This window comes from Delphinapterus leucas, chromosome 17 (genome assembly GCF_059928025.1).
Source record: "Delphinapterus leucas isolate spDelLeu-1000000601 "Yukka" chromosome 17, BTC_Dleu_Yukka2, whole genome shotgun sequence".
Taxonomy (NCBI): Eukaryota; Metazoa; Chordata; class Mammalia; order Artiodactyla; family Monodontidae; genus Delphinapterus; species Delphinapterus leucas.
The window spans coordinates 47,309,002-47,329,964 of record NC_143145.1 but is presented as its reverse complement, the minus strand read 5'-3'; the positions used below and the strand labels follow the sequence as shown (position 1 = coordinate 47,329,964).

At 36.3% G+C, this 20,963-nt stretch overlaps 1 protein-coding gene across 5 annotated transcripts in view; it reads right to left on the bottom strand.

The window, feature by feature from the left end:
• Positions 1–7,949, bottom strand: part of NBN (nibrin) — a 45,468-nt gene extending 37,519 nt beyond the window's left edge. For 2 of the 5 annotated variants that reach the window (XR_002646218.3, XM_022584829.2), the window contains exons 1-5: positions 7,073–7,224; positions 5,873–6,003; positions 4,576–4,724; positions 3,962–4,121; positions 1,140–1,243 (exon numbers count right to left, since the gene is read on the bottom strand). Coding sequence is in view for 4 of the 5 variants with exons in the window: in XM_022584829.2 (XP_022440537.2) it covers positions 1,140–1,243; positions 3,962–4,121; positions 4,576–4,724; positions 5,873–6,003; positions 7,073–7,148 (620 nt within the window). In the remaining variant the exon portion in view is untranslated. Of the gene's footprint in view, positions 1–1,139; positions 1,244–3,961; positions 4,122–4,575; positions 4,725–5,872; positions 6,004–7,072; positions 7,225–7,251; positions 7,794–7,841 lie in introns of those variants that run through there. The other 3 variants (XM_022584828.2, XM_022584830.2, XM_089898942.1) reach the window with 3 other exon arrangements.
• Positions 7,950–20,963: the final 13,014 nt, after the last annotated feature.

Here is a 20,963-nt window from a genome sequence, read left to right as displayed (position 1 = left end):
AGATTATAAAATACAAGAAACCTCCCAAATGAAAATTAAAAACAAAGAGAAAAATCTGATATTCAGTTACTTTTAAAAGCAGATACATATTATCAGGTATAAATAGTTCCTAAAAATATATGTACTGGGCAAATTAGCTTATAATAGCTAGTAATATTTTTAAATTGGTAATAAAATACTTAGCTTGAATAGGTAATACTTAACTTAAATTGGGTAATAAAATACTTAATTTGCATAGAAGTTTAGATTTTTAAAACTTCCTCAAATCTATTATGCCATATAGACTATAAGCTACTGACATACATTTTAGGCAAGCATGTTCTTATGTTGACTAAAAACACCCACCGTTTTATAGTCACCAGTATTTTAACCATGCAATCTAAAAAGAAAAATCACAAATATCTTCCTCCTCAACCATAGCTTGTATTACTGCAAACATTACTAATACAATACATACAGTGTATAGATCCTTTAGTCTGGTGGTTCACAAATTTAGCAGAGCATCCAAAAAATTAAATAAATAATCAAGCTACTATGAATCTTCCCAGATATTGCAATTAGCTACACTTCTTTTAATAAGCACCTATTATGATGCCAGGCAATATGCTCAGACTTTATGTATGCCACGAGTTAAGATAAATAATACTTATACTAATACTAATAATACTGAATACTTAGACACTCAGCAGGACAGGTATTAGTCTCATTTTTCAAAGGAGGTAACTGACACTTAGAAGAAATCAGCTCAATTCCCAAGGCCACAGCGCTGTTAATATTCTGGCCCAGGACTCTGAGGCTCCACAACAGGGATGCTGCACCACACAATTCCTGGTGTCCTGCATGCATGATGCCCAGCATTGGCATGTGTGCTCTACTGACTTCACCTCTATGCTATTACTGTCCTTCAATATTTTCCTTTTAATACTGGCACATATGTAACATGTGTTTCACAGAGATAAGAACAATCGACAAAGAACTGGGAAACTTTCTTCACATACTAACAAGAAAACTTCATTAATAATACTGAACTATAACATTACATCCTGAAATAGTCAATAAAGAGGGAATTAACCTAAATAAAACCAGTGCTATCATATTTTGTAAGTCATATTTTATTATACTTAAAATACGCAATATACCTTTCAATTTCTGGAGGCTGTTTCTTGGACTGAACTGTTTTAAGAAATTCAGTAAAATATTCTGGTTTTACAATCGGACGCCCACAAATGAGTGCACATATTGTCTAAAAAGAAGAAAACATGTGAATACATATACTCATACCCTAGCGTTTTTAAAGATGTTAAGTTATAGACTACAAAGAGGCTGTTCTATTCTGTTTTTCCTCCTGTCTCTCTAAATTTATAAAGGAGACACAATCTATAAAACAGAAGTCAGTATTGGTCACTGCCTAGTTTTAGTATAAAAATCCCTGTATAATCACTTGATTATTAGAAGCTACCAATTACAGTACAGGGGGGGACAGATTGGGAGTTTGGGATTGACATATACACAATGCTATATTTAGAATAGATAACCAATGAGGACCTACTGTATAGCTCAGGGGACTCTGCTTGATATTCTGTAATAACCTAAACGGGAAAAGAATTTGAAAAAGAATAGATACATGTGTATGTATAACTGAATCACTTTGCTGTACACCTGAAACTAACAAGGTTGTTAATCAACTATACTCCAATATAAAATAAAAATTAAAAATAAACAAACTGTGGTAACTACAATTCATGTAAGTCAGAATCCTGCAAAGCAAAGGCCTATATGCTAAAATAGCAATAAGACTGTAGAAATAACAAATAAATGTAACATACAGGCAAGTAGTGATAAACAATAAACAATCATTATTAAAGGTGAAAAAAAAGAAGTTACCAATTACAATATTAATTTAAAAACTGCTTGGGGAGGGCAGAACAACATAACATAAAATACAAGTCAATTTAAAAATGTATACCATTTTAAAAACATTAAAATGTACATCTTAGAATTAAGGAAATGTAATGTCTGCCCTAGAGAAGACAGTAACAAGAGATAAACATGAGAGTTCTTTCACCTTAATTGCCTTTCAAACTGATTTTAATTATGGAATAAAGTCTTTTTAAGAAAGTAAATAAAGGGATAACTCTTTAGTGTTGGACAAAAGCTGAAAATAAGTATATACAGACGGAGTGGGGGAAGAAACTTCAACTAGCAAGTGAATTAAACTATAAGCCTCAAATAAGATGTATCCACAAAATTTGAGACAGATTAAAATATACCATCACTGGCAATGAAAATAAGATTCAGCATAATTCCAGGAAATAATACAACTAAAGAATTGGTAAGAATGCTTCTAATAAACATGGGAAATTACCTAAATGTGAGCAAGCAATTTAGGGTATCTCTCAAGAATGAAATCTGAAAGTTATGAACCTCAAATATGAATGAAATAATTGACTTCTTGCATGAAGCAGTAATGTGCAATTCAACACTGGACTGAGTAAACTCCAATACATGTGATCCTGGGCAAAGGATTCAATTGCTCCATGCCTCAGTTTCCTCTTCAGAAAATAAAAACTGAACTGAATGCTCTTTAGGTTACCTTTTGGTTCTAACATTCAACAATTTTAAAAGTATAAACTAACCTGTATTTTTGGAAAATTTACTAAAAAAATAATATAATGACAAATTTTTTTTGCACACGATTGATCAGAAATATTGAAAAAGGAGTATTGCTCTGCAAGCCTTTGTTGGTATATATACAGTACTCTCTAATATCCAGGGACTGGGTGGCCATTAGCATCCTAGTCACTGGAATACTGTGTACTATGGTAAATGGATCCTAGTTTCCAGGTCTGTCACAGACTCAGTAAAATATCTTTCATGACCACCTAACTGCCTTTGCTCTTATTTCATACCCACCAAGCAATGGCATGATTACCTATTCCATTTCTCAGGTACCTTGGTATCTTCAAGGGGACCATGTTGGAGTCTACATGTAAATATTCTGGTCACTATAAAGATACATCCCTACTATAAACTAATAAATGGACATTTTGAATTATGAATCTATTATTTGGGTTTATTAGCATAAATTACTATTCAGGAGGCTAATCACTCTGTTGAATTTATAAATCAATTTCATAAACTTACAAAGATGAAACAATCTTTGATCCAAGTTTAACATGAGGTTCAATTTGAACAGCAAGCCTTTCTCTATGACACCTATTTAGGTATAAGACACATATTCTAATTTAATTAATTATATATTAAAGGATTTTTGTATCATTGAATAAAGGAATCTACTGTTGCTTTTCACCATAGATATTAACCTAAAACAATCTCACATATCTATAGTCAACCTGCTGAAGGAGACGAATCACCTCCCCAAATCATTCTTCAATTAGTTTTGGATTAACCAAATCTGAAGATGATGCAAAGTCTGAAACATCCCAAAATATATCACTGCTTTGACAAATAACATATATCTACATATCTCTAGATTGTGACAATACATTAAGGTAATACTGTAAGAACCTAAAGTCTTTGTGATTAGGGTCTAAAGCCAAATAAGAACTAAAGAAAAGAGCATGAAACCATGAGATGGTATCAGAGACCGGAGGAAGGAAAGACATGAGCTGCTAACTTTGAAGATTGGCAGTTGATCTCTAATTGCTTTGCTTTTAGACTGAAAACACAAACTATAGGCTGTAATAACTTCTTGGTGAAAGGATAATATAAATCATTTAAATGCTAAATCAGTATCTGAAATATAATTTAATGTGCTTTTGCTTGCCCCATCCTAGCCTATACGGTAGATAGGGGGTTCATTGGCATATATAAATCTACAACTAACAGTTCTGATAGTTTTAAAGCAAGTGACTTTTAAAACATCCGTGTATAGTGGGTAAAGGAATAAACTTAAATTCAGAGAACTTACTTTAACATAATAACAAGGCATTCAACTTACTTTAATGGTAACTTTAACTGATGTCATGACAAGATGAGTACATTCCTCTGTCCAATTGTTTACAGTAAGTCCTCCAAGTTGCAATACAGCTTGACTTAAAGCAGTTTTCCCAGAGACATCTAAACAAGAAGAGCACGCAACCAAAGGTTCATACTCTACTCTGTAAATGAGAATAAGTTTCATAAAGTTATCATAGTTATAGAGATGGCAACTTATGGTACTTTAAACTTTAAGCTCGCATCATATGCTGTTATTTTAATTTTTATTAAATTACTAAACTTTCTAACTTATGAAATTATCACTTCCTAAGTCTTAAGTCGCAATTAAGAAAAAAACAATGATCAAAGTTTAACATTATACTTTGACCTATGCAGAATCAAACAAAAGTAGCTCCCATCAAGGTTCTTAGGGCCCACTCAAACTCTCATTCACTCTTTTCACTATCTATGATTAATAAAATGCACTAACCACGTGTGGTGCGAAGTTCACCACTGTCCTAAGTAGGAACTAAATAGACTGGTTCCAATTCATTATCCATAAATATCCTTTTCCTTTAGAATCTGATTGGTACAAAATAAAGCTGTCCATTTTAATATCAATTTAAAAATTCTTACCTGAATTTACTTTCAAACACTCCAAAGGTAACTCTATCCCCTGTCTTCAAAATTCGGGAAAGGCCATTCTGCATTTTTTCCTCATTAACAAACGTACCATACTTAGAATTATCTTTTATTGTCAATATAGGGATTTCATCTGTTTGACTCTGAAAAAAAAAATCAATAAATAATTTAAAGTCTCTTACCGCTCAGTAAATACTATTCCTAGGGGGAAAGGTTTCAAAACAAAAGGTTGATAACTTCTGGAATAGGTGATAGGTGGCTAACCTCCCAACACAGTAGGCAATAGAGTTATTGTTTTGGTTGCAAGCAAAGAATGATCACTCAACTAGCAATTAAGAGAAAAATGTCAATTCCAGAATCACTCCTCTTAGAACATACATTTTCTTTATTTTTGTAAGTCAGTGGAGATTTTCCTGACCCCTCATAATTTGAGAATTGTTTGCTTTTGTACAGTCTGTTTCATGTATAACATGACAGCTTCATTCCTAAGGTTTTTGTTTTTTTTTTAAATTATCAAAATCACATAGTAAAAATCAGTCCAATGCAAAAAGGCTAGAGTGTCTGACTTGCAGTAACAATTTTTTTTCTTTAGGATTTTCAACAATGTTTTTCTATACCTAAAAGAATACAGACACAAAACCTAAATATTACTGAACAGATCCAGCATTTGCCAACATGCAGTCTTTGCTCAGAATAATGGCTTTTCTTCCTTAATTACCACCAGCATTACCATGAGCACAGCTATTTGTATATATTTATGTTACTTTTACAATCTACCTTTATTATTAAAACAACCAACACACCAAAACAAACTCAAAGCCATTCAAAGGAGCTGTGGGGCATATACAACAGCTGTTTTCCCTAGTAAAGCAAATCAATTTCCCTTGTGAAAACCTAAGATATACAGGAAACACCAGTGTTCATATGGCTGCATTAACTCATTAAAGCAGGAGTCACGATGGTCTATTCACTGTTCTCTTCCCAGGCTTTGGCACAGTGACTGACACACAGTAAGCACTCAATAAATGTTCAAGTAAATAAATATGTTCTACTTCCCCTGAGTTTCTAAATCACTAAAACAAATAGTAAAATACTGAAACAGAAACTTCAAATCTTAAATAAACAAATATCACCAGTACCACTGCCCAAACGTCCTTAATTTTGTGAACATTTAAAGAAAACTAACAGCTTTATAAAAAGTCTCCCAAACTCTCTTACATATACACCAGGGTAAACTTTTGTGATTTCAATCCTCTTACTGTCAGCTAGTGAAATAAAATTAGTAACTTACCAGGTTAGTTACAGAAAAGTTAGCAGTTAATACAGCATGATTTCGGCTGATTGACTGATCATCTTCAATTAGAATGCCACAGTTTTTCCTTCCAACAATGTACTCAACACCAGCCAAAAGTCTGTATGGTTCTAAGAGAATTTTTTTAAAAAGTAAATTAACAGGTACACACACACATAAACATGTATTTAAGATATACGTATGGCAAATATTTAAACATTTTTATTTTGCTATTTAAAGGCTAATAATCAACTTTACATAAATCAAACTTGTGTTTTCCAGTTAAGTCTCACTGAAGGAGGCATATCTAAATAGATAGAAAGCTCTACCATTTTTCTAACAGGAAAACAATTTTGTCAATGCTTGCCCAAATTAACTTATAATTTAATGCATTACCAAATAAAATCACAACACTATGTTTGGAGCTTGATAAACGAATTCAAAATTCCATCAGGAAAATATAATGTGAAAAACTGTCCAGAAAAATGTGAATATTATGGGAACTTCCTCTACCAGGTGGTAAAATATGCCACAAAGTGAAAGCAGTTTAAAAGTATGGTATTGGATCAAGAGTAAAAAATATAGATCAATGCAGGGAAAGTCCAGACCAGACTCAAGTGCATAATTTGGGGATTTTTTTTTTTTATGTTAAAGGTAGCTTTTAGAACAACGTGAAAAGGTTATTAGTTTAAATAAAATTTGGAAATCACAAATTGTTGGAAGAACAGCATGTACGTTGAAGACTTGTAGAGTTTAGTCTGGTACCACTGGAGTGGTAGAGTGATTAGGGCAAATAAACTAGACAAGTAGAAAGGAGTCCAGGTAAACCTTGATGAGACCTGGATTATATTTTATTAATCAGATTCTTAACCTAGAGTGGACTCTTTCAACAAAAAATCTTTTGTGTTGGTTTCCCTACATTTTTCATAGAAGGATGGAACCCCATATCCTCCATCTGATTCCGAAAAGAGTTCAAGATCCCCCAAAAGTTAAGAATGCCACCCACTGGCACTAGGGGCATTTTTCTTCTGCTGCTTCCTTAAAGGAACTCAAAGAGCTAGCCACAGGCTACAACTGTTTCTGGAAACTGTTCCTACTGTGTTACACCTCGCAATGCTCCAAGTCCACAGTGAAACTTGATCTTTGAGTCTCTATACTTTTTAGTATCTACAGTATTATTACAGTATTTATTTTCCTTACCATTAGTTTGGCCCTCTCCATACTTCCTTACACTGTCAGTCCATTTAGCCTCTACGTAGATCTTTTCTTCAATCATAATGTAAACTTCCGGAGGGCAAGGCCAATCATAGGCTACAACTGCTTATCTATCAACTAATAAGTACTTACATATATTAGGCAACCAATTTACATGCAATTACCATTTTCCGCTGCTAGAAATGCAGAAAAAAATTTTTTTCAGTTGTTGATGACAAAACGGTAAAAGGCTCCGAAACAAAACCAAAATTATGCTTTCCTGTAGTTGCCATTTACACAAGTCATCTCCGTGGCTCCTCACAATGCTCTCAAGACAGAGTCATAGAGTCTTCCAGACTGTTAACTTATTCTGGATGTTTCCTCAAAAGCTTAAAACGCTAGATGTCGTAACATACACCCGGCCAAGACTCAATCCGGAAGACCATTTAAGCCCGGGTCAGAGCTAGTCCCGCCAGAGGAGTTGGTCCCAACCACGGAGAACCTGACGGTAGACCGGGAGGAAAGGACCCGGCAGTCACTGAACGGCCCAGTATCGCATGCCTCCTCCCCACGTCAGACCAAAGCTTGGTTCGCAAGCACTGCGCACCCGCCGAGAAAGACTACGCAGTCCCCACACAACAAATGCGCGGCTTTCGCACCAGCTTTCGCAGTCTCCCAGGGCGAGAACGGACCGAAAGTAACGATCCGCAAACCCTGTGCCCACCGCATCTGCTCCCGGGAAACCGGTCCCCAGACATCTCCCTACCGCCCTTACCTCGGGCAGGGCCCGCAGCTGGGAGCAACTTCCACATGGCCTGGAACACTAGGGTCTGGCCGATGTGCGACAGCGTAACCGCGGCTGACCGACGTGCGCGGCCGCGGCGCCTGCGATTGGCGCAGACTCCGGGACGTGCGCGCTCCTGGAAGCCACACCTGCCTAAGAAGCGGAGGGATAGACAGAAGTGCGGCGTTGGCGCCTAGTCGCCACCCTGTGGTTAGGAAAGGAATAGCGCAATGTGTATTGAAATGTGCTGTCTTAAAAGGATCCCATTTTAAGGTGTTCAATGAATACAAGATTATCGATTTTTTTTCTGATTGTGAATGGAAATGATTTTAAAAATCAGCTTCAAAGCAACGTAAGGAAACTTTCTAATTAAAGATATTAACGTAGTGACCAGTTACGTATTTCCATGCATTTGCAATTGCTTAAATTGCGGTCATTCCTTCGTATGGATCCTAATGATTGTGATAATTATAGTGAAGATAAGTATTTCACTCCAATTATTTTTACTCTTCTCCAAGCTCAGATAAAGTTCTCCTAATTTCTCTGTTTCATAATGTTGCACTTTCATTTAATCAGTAGCTAAGTACTGGGGAGTCTATCCGTCCTTTCCATTTCTACTTGTACCAAGCTGGTGCAAGCTCTTCTCTTAATGCTATAGTAGCTTCCTAATCCTTCACCACCCACCTCCTGCACTAATCCATTCTACAGTCTACACACTACAAAGTAAACACCCTAGAGTACACTTCTGATCACATAATTTTTGGTTTTCAAAAGCATTCTGAAATGAGAAGGAAGAAAGATGTCACTTTAAAAGGCTGGTTTATGAAAGGCTCTGTTATGAACATAGATGCAAAAATCTTATACACAAAATTAGTGAATTGAATCAGGTGGTGTATAAAAAGGATAATCATGACTAAGTGGGGCTTATTCCAGAAATAGAAGGGTGGGTGTTAACTGGGGGAAAAAAATAAATGTAATTCACCAGAATAACAGGAAAAAGGGAGCAAAATAATGATCATCTTGGTAGCTGCAGTAAAATCATTTGATAAAATTCCACATTCATCCATTTATTCTCAGCAAAATTGGAATGAAGGGAACATTCTTGATCAGATAAAAGGCATCTACCAAATAACTGCTGCTTACATTATACTTAAGGTAAATTATTTCATGTTTCCCCCGACATCAGGAATGAAATAAGGACATATTTGCTCTTAGCACTTATTTTAAACATGGTTTTGGATGTTCTAAGCAATGTAAAATGGAAAAAGAAAAGGCATATGGATTGGAAAGGAAGAAATAACAGTCATTATTCACAAATAACATGATCATGTACATTGAAAATCTAAAAGAACTGAAAAGTATATTTAATAAGGTCACTGAACACAATGTCTAAAAAATTCAGTTGTATACCTTTATTACAGAAAATAAATAGAATGTGACATTTAAATAGCTAATTATAGTAGCACCAACAGTCATCAAATACCTTATAAGAAATCTATCAAAAGATGTGATACAAAACATTATTGACTGCAAAAAACTACTGACAGAAATGAAAATAAGTTCTAAATAAATTCAGTATAGTATACCATGTTCGTGGATTAAGATGCCATTTCTCACAAAATTGATCTTTCTATACAATGAAAAATGAATATAAAAATGTCCCAATTTTTTGAGTGGAAATTGATAAGCAGTTTTTAAAATCTATATGGAAATGCAAAGGCTGAGAATAGCCAAGGAAATTTTGAAGAAGAATAAAGCTGGAGTGCTTACAACTACCAAGTATCAGGATGTATTTATAAAGTTATATTGTCAGTGTTCTGTTGACACGAGGATAAAAAATAGGCAAATGTGTCAAAATAGACCTAACCCATGTTAGGTCAACCATGTTGATCTGCATATGTAATCTGATTTTTCAAAAGTGATATTACAGATCAATGGAAGAAAGTTCTTCCTTTTTCAGTAAATGGTCCTAGGGTTATTAGTTAACACTACAAAAGAAATGAAGACTGACCCCATACTTCACACACATACAAACTTTCAAATATACAAAACAGTATTGTTAGCTTATAGTCATGTTGTACATCACAACTGGAAATTTCTATATTGTTTTTTATTTACTATCTTGCCTGTGCAATTTCAGAGGCTCCCCATTGGCCTTTCCCACTTTGATAGCTCTTATTCCGTAGGCCAAAGAACTGTACTAATGTGGGTGCTTTACTAACTACCAGATATGTCCTTTTCAATTGTATATTTGGGAACTGTGGAAATGACCACCAGATAGGTCCCTGTGCTCAGTGGATGTACTTCTTCCACACCTGGGCAAAAATTCCATTTATTATCTGGCTCCTATCTACCTCTAACTGCGGGCCATAATAATTCTTTGTGTTCCTGGGTATCAATAATGATTGTGTCCAACAATCCTCAAAATGTTTGAGCATTCCCTCTTCCTCAGTGTATGGTTTCCCGAGGAAATGGCCATAGGTCCTTTTGAGGAAGGACTGAGGGTGGGGTGGGCACGGACGGGGAAATCATTACCATATATTCTCACCAAAGTGTTACAGGGTGCTTCCTCCTGGCAATCCTGCCTCTCCTTCAGTAAATGGGTTCTGGATTGGTAAACTGGCTCAAGTTAGAAAACTGGGTAAGAGACTGACTTTTTATTGAGACTGCTGCTCTCAGCCTTATGTCACTCATCCTTGATTTCTTGTCATTGTATAGGTTGAGCATGCCCTTGTTAGCTAACCTCTATCTTTCCCCCTAGGGATGCCGTATTCTATTAATCATCTTCAGAGGTCAGGATCTCTGACTGTCACTCCTATTTTGCCACTCATTTGGATACGTGTAGTGGTACCTTTCTGATGGTTAAGTGTTGCCACCTGGCTTCTACTGTTTCAGGATTCTGTTAGCCTTGTTGTTTATATGTGAACCCAGTTCTGTAACAACATCTTTTATCACTCCCCATGACCTATGAGGAGAGCCACCACTGAGCTTCTCAGTGATGCTGGTGCCCCTCTAACCAGAGAATTCCTAGTCACTTTGATAAATAGAGCATCTGTATTGGAATACTGGCATGCCTACTTCTCTGAGCATTTTGCTCCTTACATCCTCCATCTGCCATTACAATTCTTCCATTTCTACTTCTCTTCGTGTGGGCCACCACTTTCTTCAAGCTTCTAAGGGCCATCATGGAAGAATGATAGTCATATTTCCTAGGGTCCTTGATAGTATTAAATCCTCTCTCCCTGGAGAGTGCTGCCAAATCAATAAACTCTCCCTTGTCCAAATTTATTTTCCATCTGCTCCTTGTTTAGCAATTTCAGAATACAGTCTCATAAGCACTCTTCTTGTTCCTGCTGGTACATGTTGGTGAGGTCCTGCAGCTCCATCACTATAAAGTCACTTTTTCCCTTTTCAGGGCAAGTCCTTCCCTAGCTGGCTTTTGCTATAACTTTGTCCTGTTTATGTCTGATTACGAGGAGGACAGATTGAGTAGTCTCAGAGTGATTAAGGAAAACTTAACTGTTGCTTGGCAACAATACATGTCTGTTAATCAGAGTTGAGAAATATTAAAAAGATGGGACACAATGCGGGTAGAATTTAAGATTGGTAGCAAAATGGTCTGCTCATTGTTCCATGCTCCTTGCTTCGTGTAGTTTGCTGGCATATCCTCTTACCTCTGTTCTGTTATAAACAAACTTCTTAGATCTTTAAAGTCTTCATGGAAAATTCCCTCTACATCTTGTCTTAAACGAAACATGGCTCTCTCCCTAGGTCACAGCTTCCTTCCATGAGTTCTAGGATAGTCATTCCAATACCTCTCCCACTGACATGCACCATATTTATTGGCCAATAGAATTACTATTTCCCCCTAAACTTTCACTTCCATTTTAAGATATTCATCTTCCCTGGCTTGCAAAATCTCTTCTGGGTCAGGATTATTTCATATGACTACCCATCCTCTATACCCCTTTTATTGTTACTAACTGCAGGTATGTCCATGTCATTTGCCCATATTCATTGAGGACATTGCCATCTATGTGAGAGTTTTCTTCTCCATCCCAACTCCTGCCATCATTCTCAAGTAATTGTAAGACACAGCTTGACAACATATTCTACCAACTAGGCTCACATTTCTTTGACTTTCAGCTCCTGTGACTTTCATTTCTGCTTCAAACATACTACCCCTTTGATGGTCGGTTTTAGCTCTTTATATCACCAGAATCTTCTCCAGCTTTAATATCCAACTTTCTGACTGGAGCTGCTTGGCCTTCTCACTTTCTTATGTGTTCACTCCCATTACACCTGCTGTTTAGCTTCTTCCAGGTATCCAGCCACTTGAGCCCTCCACTTTACTCAGGTTATCTGTATCCTTCTATCCTCCATCATATGCAGGATAGACACCAGGATCTGAGCTTGAACTACTTTTACTCTTAGCTCATCTCTCAGTACTGAGAATAGCTCTCAGAATAACTTTTACTCTCCGAGCTTTCAACTCTCACTTTCAGCTCTATAGCTCACTTTTCTATGAACCCTAACAACCCCTCAGTCATGAGTCAATCATACAGCAACATTCTAGACTGAAGCTTCTGGATAAAATCTGCCTATCTTTGAAAATATGAAATGAATGCAAATTCATAAACTCTAATATCAGTTGAACTACAGAGCATTATTCATCAGTCCCATTTCCTGTTTTTTTTTAAAATTTATTCCCTATAAACCTAAAGAGCTATTCCACAGCTTCGCAAATCTCCTCAAATCTGATCATCTCCTAGCCCCCTTCTAAGAATATGGTATCATACCTTACTGAGGAAATCGATGCAAGAACTTCCCTGCAATTTCTGTTCCTACTCTGCCTCTATCCCCATCATAAGACAAACTTCTTTTCTTTTAAAAGCTATACCTACATCTCATTCTTGCCTTTTTTTATTTTTTGGCCATGCTTCACAGTGTGTGGGATCTTAGTTCCCCAACCAGGGATCAAACCCATGGCCCCTGCATTAGAAGGGCAGAGTCTTAACCATTAGACCACCAGGGAAGTCCCTCATTCTTGCCTTCTTATCTCTTATTTCAGGGTGTGATTTGACTTTTCAGTTTGGGATCAAATTCTCCATTTGTACTTAACTTAAACCCATCTCCTCTCATTTCCACTAAGGTTTTGCTTTATGAGTTACCTCTTTATACTACATATCTTCAATTTCTTTGTTTTCTTCACATTATCATAAAAACATTTAAAAAACTATCTTGTCTTCCCCCCAAATTCCATTAACTCTGCCATTATTTTATAACAAATGTTAAGCTAAAGCATAGGTTTAATAGAGCTAGGATTTAATTGTCTCAAGATCACACACTAACTGAGGTAGCTCAGTCTCCTCTGACACATAAGTGGGATTAAATAATAGCTACGTTGAAGTATTATTGTTAGCATTAAATGAGATACTGTACTATGCATGGTAGATGTTAAACAAATATTAGTTCCTTTTCTTTCCTTCCTCTCTAGTTCCTTAAGGGTAGGGGCTGTGTCTAGGTCATTTCTGAGTCCCTACTGTATTAATCATTTCTATATCTCTAATATTTACCATAGTGATGGGCACAAACAGGCACATAAGTGTTTGTTGAACTTAACTGCTCATTGATGTCTTTTGAATATCTCATTGAATATCCCTCTTTCCAACCTTTACTTACATTGGAACTGTGAAGATAGATGGGGTGTGGGGGAATAAGAAGCATGTGGAGAAACAGTGTTGACTCAAGGTGTATCTTTATGATCCTGAGGATTAGCTGATAATAAAGAACAATGAGTTATATTTTTTGTAGCCCAATCCTAATTCTATTTTACTAGAATTATTCTACTACAATGATTTTATATTTTTTGAGAATAAACAATTTAATTTCTATGTGACTAAATTGCTTTGTCTTTACATGGGAGTATAACAGTATATATGTTAATCTATGCATTATTAGTAACTTAATGAATTAATCTACTGGATTATAATTATCAAATTGGCTGTTTGACCAGAATTTATTTGTTAAAAAATTGGAAGTTAAAAGAATGCAAGACCCCAAGTTGCAAAATGTATGACTTGACTTTACAGAATGAGAACAAATAAGTCTATGTAATGGCAGCATGGGTTAGCTTTACTTCCAGAAGTCACTCAAGTCACCCTAAATGATTGCAAAGCACTTTAAAAATCTGAAGCTTAATAATCATCTAAAATGTGTAAATTAGATGAAGTACGTAAATACTAGAATACATAAGAGCTACTATTCTAAAGAATGTCATATCTTATCAATTACTTTATGTTAATAGCACTTAACAATGACTTTTGTAGTACCATACCAGATGGTCTATAATAATTCTACCAAATCTCATTTATTTGTAAAATCACAGATTTTTAGACTACAAGTGATTTTAGAGATAATTTATACCAACACCCCAGTTTCATGGATGAGGAAAATAAAGCTGATAAAAATTTATTTGCACAGTAGCAGAAAGCCATTGTGCAGTAGAGTCATGACAAGAACAAACTTCTTCTTCTCAGTGCAGCTCTCTTTGGATCCCTTCAGCTGCAACCTGGACCAAATCCTTGGAGCCCTACCCTTGAGCAATCCCTGTGTAGTGCAGCCTGGGAAGTGAACACTGGATCAGAAACTAGAAGGAGGAACATTATCAACTGTTTCTTCTTTTTCTCAGACTCAGACATATACCTTTAAGGATGTTACAGGTCACATGTTCAGTACCTCTCACCTAAAATAAGCAGGACATCTGCTATTCTCCAGTAGTGAGATAGAAGCCAGGACTTCTTAGTCACTCTAATCCTTCTTCAAGACAATACTAAACAACCCTCTGGCCATTTCTGGAAGTCATGGTTCTTTAGTACCCCACAGTCCAGGCCAAAGCCTGGTGTGACTATATGGCTTTAGCACTGGGCATTGTTGGCTTTGCTCACTGAGTGGTTTGTTGCTCGGGGGCAGGGCATGATTAAAAACAAAATCCCCTGCTACCCCAGAAAACCTCTCCACAAAGATAGAAGAGAAAGGGAACAGCTTTATTATCGAATAAGCATAAACTGGAATTACAGGTGATCTGTTAAAGAGATTGCAAAGACAGAAAGAAACCTCATCCTTCTATATAATGTTGACAAAAATTTAATCAATAGCTGAGCTAAGAAAGAAATGGGAAATTTTATTTGAGCCAACCTGAGAATTATAACCTGGGGGACAGTCTTTCAGTAAGCTCTGAGGACTTTCCACACATTAGAGGTCAAAGCACAGTTATATAAATTTTTGAGACAAAGGGTTACACATCAAATGATGTATTGACTGTTTACACAATCCAGACTGCATGTACAAAGCAAGAAGTTGATCATTATGACCCTTTACAGGATTAAGAAGGATGGTTGTCTCCTAAGGAGGTCTGGTTAATGCAGATGCACAATACACACTAAGGGGAATGGAGAAGGCCCACATAGGTGGAAAAAAATTTATGATTAAATTTTTGTCCTGCCATAAAATGAATTTTATTTCATCGGTTTCCCCCTTTTGATCATTAATCTTTTGAGAGAAAGCATTGGGTGACCAAATATTTGGTCCCTCGATGACAGGGTGATTGCTTATCTGCCCTGGGTCCATCATGTCCCTTGATGTCAGGTCTTAATAGCCTGGTTCTTTTTTTCCTTTTAGGGGTTGTACTAGTAAGAACTAATGTCAATTCCAAGTTGTCCAATAGGATTTACACCAATTTTATCTTGCATGTGCATTGTGCATGTTCATTAATTTATAGAGAACTATAGATGTGATCAATAGTTTCAAGTTGTTTGTATATCGTTCTTAGCAGGAGTAGGTGATGCATAGTGTGAAAGGCAAAAAAATTATCACTTTATGAGTTACACAAACTGTAATCAAATTGACAGTATAAGTAACAATGTCATTTAGTAAAGGTTTAAGCCAAGACCCTCCTAAACCAAACCATTTCCTTAGTATTTCCCCTAAACTGGGAAGAGGATCATTCAGAGTGGCAATATAATTTTTCATATGTGTCATAAGATGAGTTACAATAAAAGACTCATCAGGTATAAAAGCACAACATTCAGTATGTATTATAGCACAAGCTCCTCCTTGGGAAGCAGTTAGAATATTGAGGACCATGTGATTCTGATCTTCATGGAGACTTGTGAATTGAGCAAGATAATGGCTTGATTACTATTATTCAAAGCTTGCTGAGTAAATTTTGTTAAAGCCTCTATGTGATTAATGCCATCTTCTATTCCAAGTGATGGAACAAATATTGTAACCAAATGGTCATACTGTTGGAAAACTGATAGAATACAGAATGCTCACATTAGAGGCAGATTGGCAGGAGCTGTTTCCACCTACCTGTAGGTGACCTTGAGCCCAAGGAAGAAATACATTTGGTTCATAAACAAAAGTTTACTAAAGTAATACAGGCCTGGCTTAGCATCTTGAGTCAGCTGTCTACTTCAGATGTCATCTTCTTGTTCTGCTCTGATAGTGCTGGTCTTAAGTTAGTCAGGTGTCAGAAACAGGAGTTGCAGTTCATTCAGGAGAATAAGAGGCCTGATATGGTCCCTTCCATCAGGGCTGTAAAGAATCCTTTATCTGATGTTTTTTTCAGTATGCATAATCTCCTGGTCATGGGGCATCTGATCTTCATCCAAATATAGATTACTGTTATAAGCTTCAGAAACAAACTTTACAATAATGTAACATAGCAATAAGGAGCCATTTGAGAACTGAGTCTTATGCAGTAAATACAAATAACTTCAAAGACAACAACACTAGAACTTCTTTTAAAACCGCACTAGAACTTAATGTCCACTGAAACATAATCTTTTCTCTCTAAAATACAGGAAGTTTTAACAGATTACTTAAAAGGTTAAGAAACTTTACAATCTGTTATCAAAAGCAGCTTAGTATCCTAAGAAAACCTTGTCCTCTTAACAGAGAAAACACCAAGTTCAGATTTTACACCATCTAACCTTTAATATTAAAATTAATTTACTCAATTAAATTTATTCTAATCTTAGCAAATCCTGACATAGAATTCTTTTCTAAAGATTCTTTCATTTTCTTTCTCACACACCTTCTACAACTTTCTATATCCATATTAATTTGTCCCTATTTCCTCTCCCATTTAGAAATAACCAGCTTTAGGACAAAATTACTTTCTTTTCCCTTAAGAAAACTCATTTCCAATCCTTATACCTTCTTTTTCCTTGCATACAAAGATGTTTTCCTTGTTAATTTTTAGTAGTTTTAATTACATATTTTGATTAGAATTCTTAACTTTAAAACCTTATTGTCTCAAACTAACAGGCAAGTAATTATGAACTTATGTTTATTTGTCATACCAGCACTTCCTGATTGGCAAACTTAGGAACATATTCTATAACCTAATTTCTTTCCTCAGTGAGGCACAATATATATCTAAAGAACCCAAATATCTTTAGTTTTTCTCTAATAAGAAGACAAAAGTATGTAAACTTAGACTTGTTTAGCAATTAAAGTTCCAGTACATTCCTTGGAATGATCTGGATATTCAATGAATTCCCATCATTTAACTTAATTTAGCAGTTTCAAGTTACCAAAAAATCTGCAGAAACTATTTTAAGTAGACAGTCCTTAAAAGAGAAATTATTTTAAGTAGACAGAAACTATTTTAAGTAGACAGTTCTATTTTAAGTAGAGAGTCCCATCATTTAACTTAATTTAGCAGTTTCAAGTTACCAAAAAATCTGGAGAAATATTTTAAGTAGACAGTCCTAAAACATCATTATTCCTAGAGTTCACTTAAAAATCTCTTACCTCATTTATATTTAATGTACTTTAAAGTTTCATCATATCAAGTTAATGTTCTTGCTGACAAATTTTGCAACAGGAATGATAAGAACTTATTTGACTTGTAGTAAACCTAGGTACCATAAAAGTATTGATATTACACTTAATGTTGATGACTCTAAAGACACGTCTATATTAATTAAAACAACACACTTAAGCTTGTTTTCATTCATTAAAGTTAATCTTAGATCATGTGATACTGAAATTCATTTGGATTAGTTTCTTTTATATTTCTGAGTCTTTATATAAGCACTTAATTTCCTTTCAGCCAAGTAAATAGAGTTCTTTTATAAATTAATTTTAGCAATACCATATATCTAAAACACACCTATGTAGATACATACAAACACACAGACACAGAGACCCCATAGTTCCTATAACAAAATTTCAGCCATGAATCAGGTACAATAATATAAAACCCATCAGTTACAAAAGAGATTGGATCCAAATTGGGTTTCTGGCAGATGGAACAAATCAAGGTCATTTGTTCAGATGGCTAAATCCTTTTTACTATCATTTATTGAGACGACACTTAAGATGTGTATTTGTTCTTGACAAGTCAAGTTCCAAATTAACTATCTCCCTTTTGTTTTTTTCTTTCCCTAAGAGTTACCATCCTGAAATTTGCATTTTAAAAAGATGGCCTACATAAGAGTTCCTAGAGAAGACCAGATATATGACTTTATATCTCAAAAGCATAAGAGAGGAAATGCAAGTTCCCCTTAGGAGGAAATTTTGTTCCCTTAAAGCCAGAATTTATTTTTTCAATACTTACAAGCCACTTAAGGGGTGGTTTATCCCCACTAAGGGGATAAATAGGGGAGGTTTGTGGAGTGGTAAAAGGATTGGTGGGCTTTGGATTGTTTCTGGAGACACACATATGGTCCTGTAAAGACTAGACTTATAAAACAAGGACAGCTGTTTTTAATTCCTCAAAGGATTGAGTGGCCACTTAAATTATATCGAAGGGCTGACATACTTTTTCAGCTATGTTGGATTGTTTTCGTTTCCCTCCTTTAGCTTAGGGGAGAAGGCCAAAGGAAAAAAAGAAATCCAATCAGGCCCTCAACATTAGCTATGGTTCTGTTAGACTGGTAGCTTCCCCTCTTGGTAATCCATTTACAAAAACATTCGCGGATTCTCCCTGGGTTTAAAAAATTATTTAACTACGGCCCTCAGTTTGGCCTTTGATCTGAAGAGGCTCACCTAGAGCCTCAGGTGGTCCCATTCTTAAAGGTAACCATTCAATAGTCTCTTCATAGTGGAAAGGCAATTCAGAGGATTACTAGAATGAGTACTCAAATAAAGGGGGACAGAGGGGAACAGTAATTACATCAGTCTTGAAGTCTCTTGTTTTAAGTACCTTTTATATCAATCTTTCATTAGCCTTCTACAACAAATCCTTCAATGAGGCCGCTTTGGAATTTTGAAACCTATGGGGGCTTCTGCACACCAATTAAAATAAGTACAATGTTTTAAGATGAGAGGTCTCTAAAATTTTAACAGTTTAGAAGTCTTTCTAATTCAAAGAATCCAAGGAGCTATCCCTACACGTATTTTCTCCTACTATTCTAATTTTAGAAAAGAGAAAAACTATTACCACTCTTGTTTCCAGTAGATCCTGCAGACAGAGATCCAGCAGACTGGTTGCCATGGTAAGAACTTACCTTCCACTGGCTTTCTTTAACTGTGAACACAAAGTTCAGTTTTAGAGTGCCTAAAGAACCCTATCTTGGCCATTTCAGGGTGGGATTTCCTTTAATACCCAAATAAGTAAGTACTTGCAAGTATACATAAACCCAGCTGGTATTCCCCTGGGTGGCTATCTTCCCAGGAACTGTTTGGCCTTTGAGAAACAATTTTACATTAATAATTAGGTAATCTAATTCAGATATTAGATCTGATCTGAACAACTTTCTGAGCACAGTGTGGTAGAGTGGATGTGTGCTTCTTCTGAGTCTAGCTCCCCAAGGAGTTGCCTTTGGGTTGGTTCAACTCTTTTACGTGTCTCAGTTTCTCCCTCTGACAGTCAGAAACCACTGTGGGTGCTTGGAGCACTGGATGATCAGTCCTTATCTCGTGCATCTCTGGAAGAGCAGTATTTACTTAATGATTATAGTGGGGTTCTCTGTGGGGACCTCACTGCACATTATGAGGATTGATCCTCAGATACTTCCACTATGTTCTTAGTCACCTAAGAACACCTTGTGGCTGGAAGGAGCAAATGCCCCTTGTTCTTCAGAGCTGAATGATTCAATCTTTCATACCACTAACAAAAGTTTTGTTCGGAACATATATCAAATTGTTTTGTCAATTTAAGTCAAATTTAAAAAACCCAGGCACCTACGTTTCCCTGAATCTCCTGCCCAGATCCCCCTAGGTTCCTGCCTAAGAAATGCACTGGTGCCCCTTAAGATTCCAAGTCTTAAGTAAAAACAGCTCAAATAAAAATTTAGAATCATCACTTAAAAGCAATGAGGTCCAGATATCAGGAGAACTCACCAGAACACCTGAGGAGTACTGAGAAGCTGGTGGGGCTCAATGGGCCTATGCTGGTACCAAGTGACAGTTTGGGGTAGACTCCAGGTGTCCTCAGGTGGGTATCTCTGCTATCCTGCCAACCATACCATGCATATGTCAATGAAAAAATTAATCAGTAGTTGATCTAAGAAAGAAAGGGAAAATTTTATTTGAGCCAACTTGAGGATTATAACCCAGGAGACAGTCTTTCAAATAGCTCCGAGGACTATTTTACCCATTAGAGATCAAAGCACAGTTATATTAGTTTTTGAGACAAAGGGTTGTATGTTAAATTACATATTGACCATTTACAATCCAGATCTAAATGTACAAAACAAGTAGTAGGCCATCATAACCCCTTACAAGATTAAGAAGAAAGGCTATCTCCTGAGGAGCTACTGAGTAGTAGATCATCCTGACCCTTTACAAGATTGAGAAGGAATGTTGGGGATTCCCTGGTGGTCCAGTGGTTAAGAACCTGCCTTCCAATGTAGGGGACGTGTGTTTGATCCCTGATTGGGGAACTAGGATTCTACATGCCGTGGGGCAACTAAGCCCGCTTACTCTAGAGGAGGGGTCCCCAACCCCCGGGCTGTGGACTGCTACCAGTCCATGGCCTATTAGGAAGCGGGCTGCACAGCAGGAGATGAGCAGTGGGCAAGCGAGCAAAGCTTCATTGCTTCATGTGTCGCTCCGCATTGCTTGCCTTACTGCCTGAACCATTCCCCCCATTGCTCC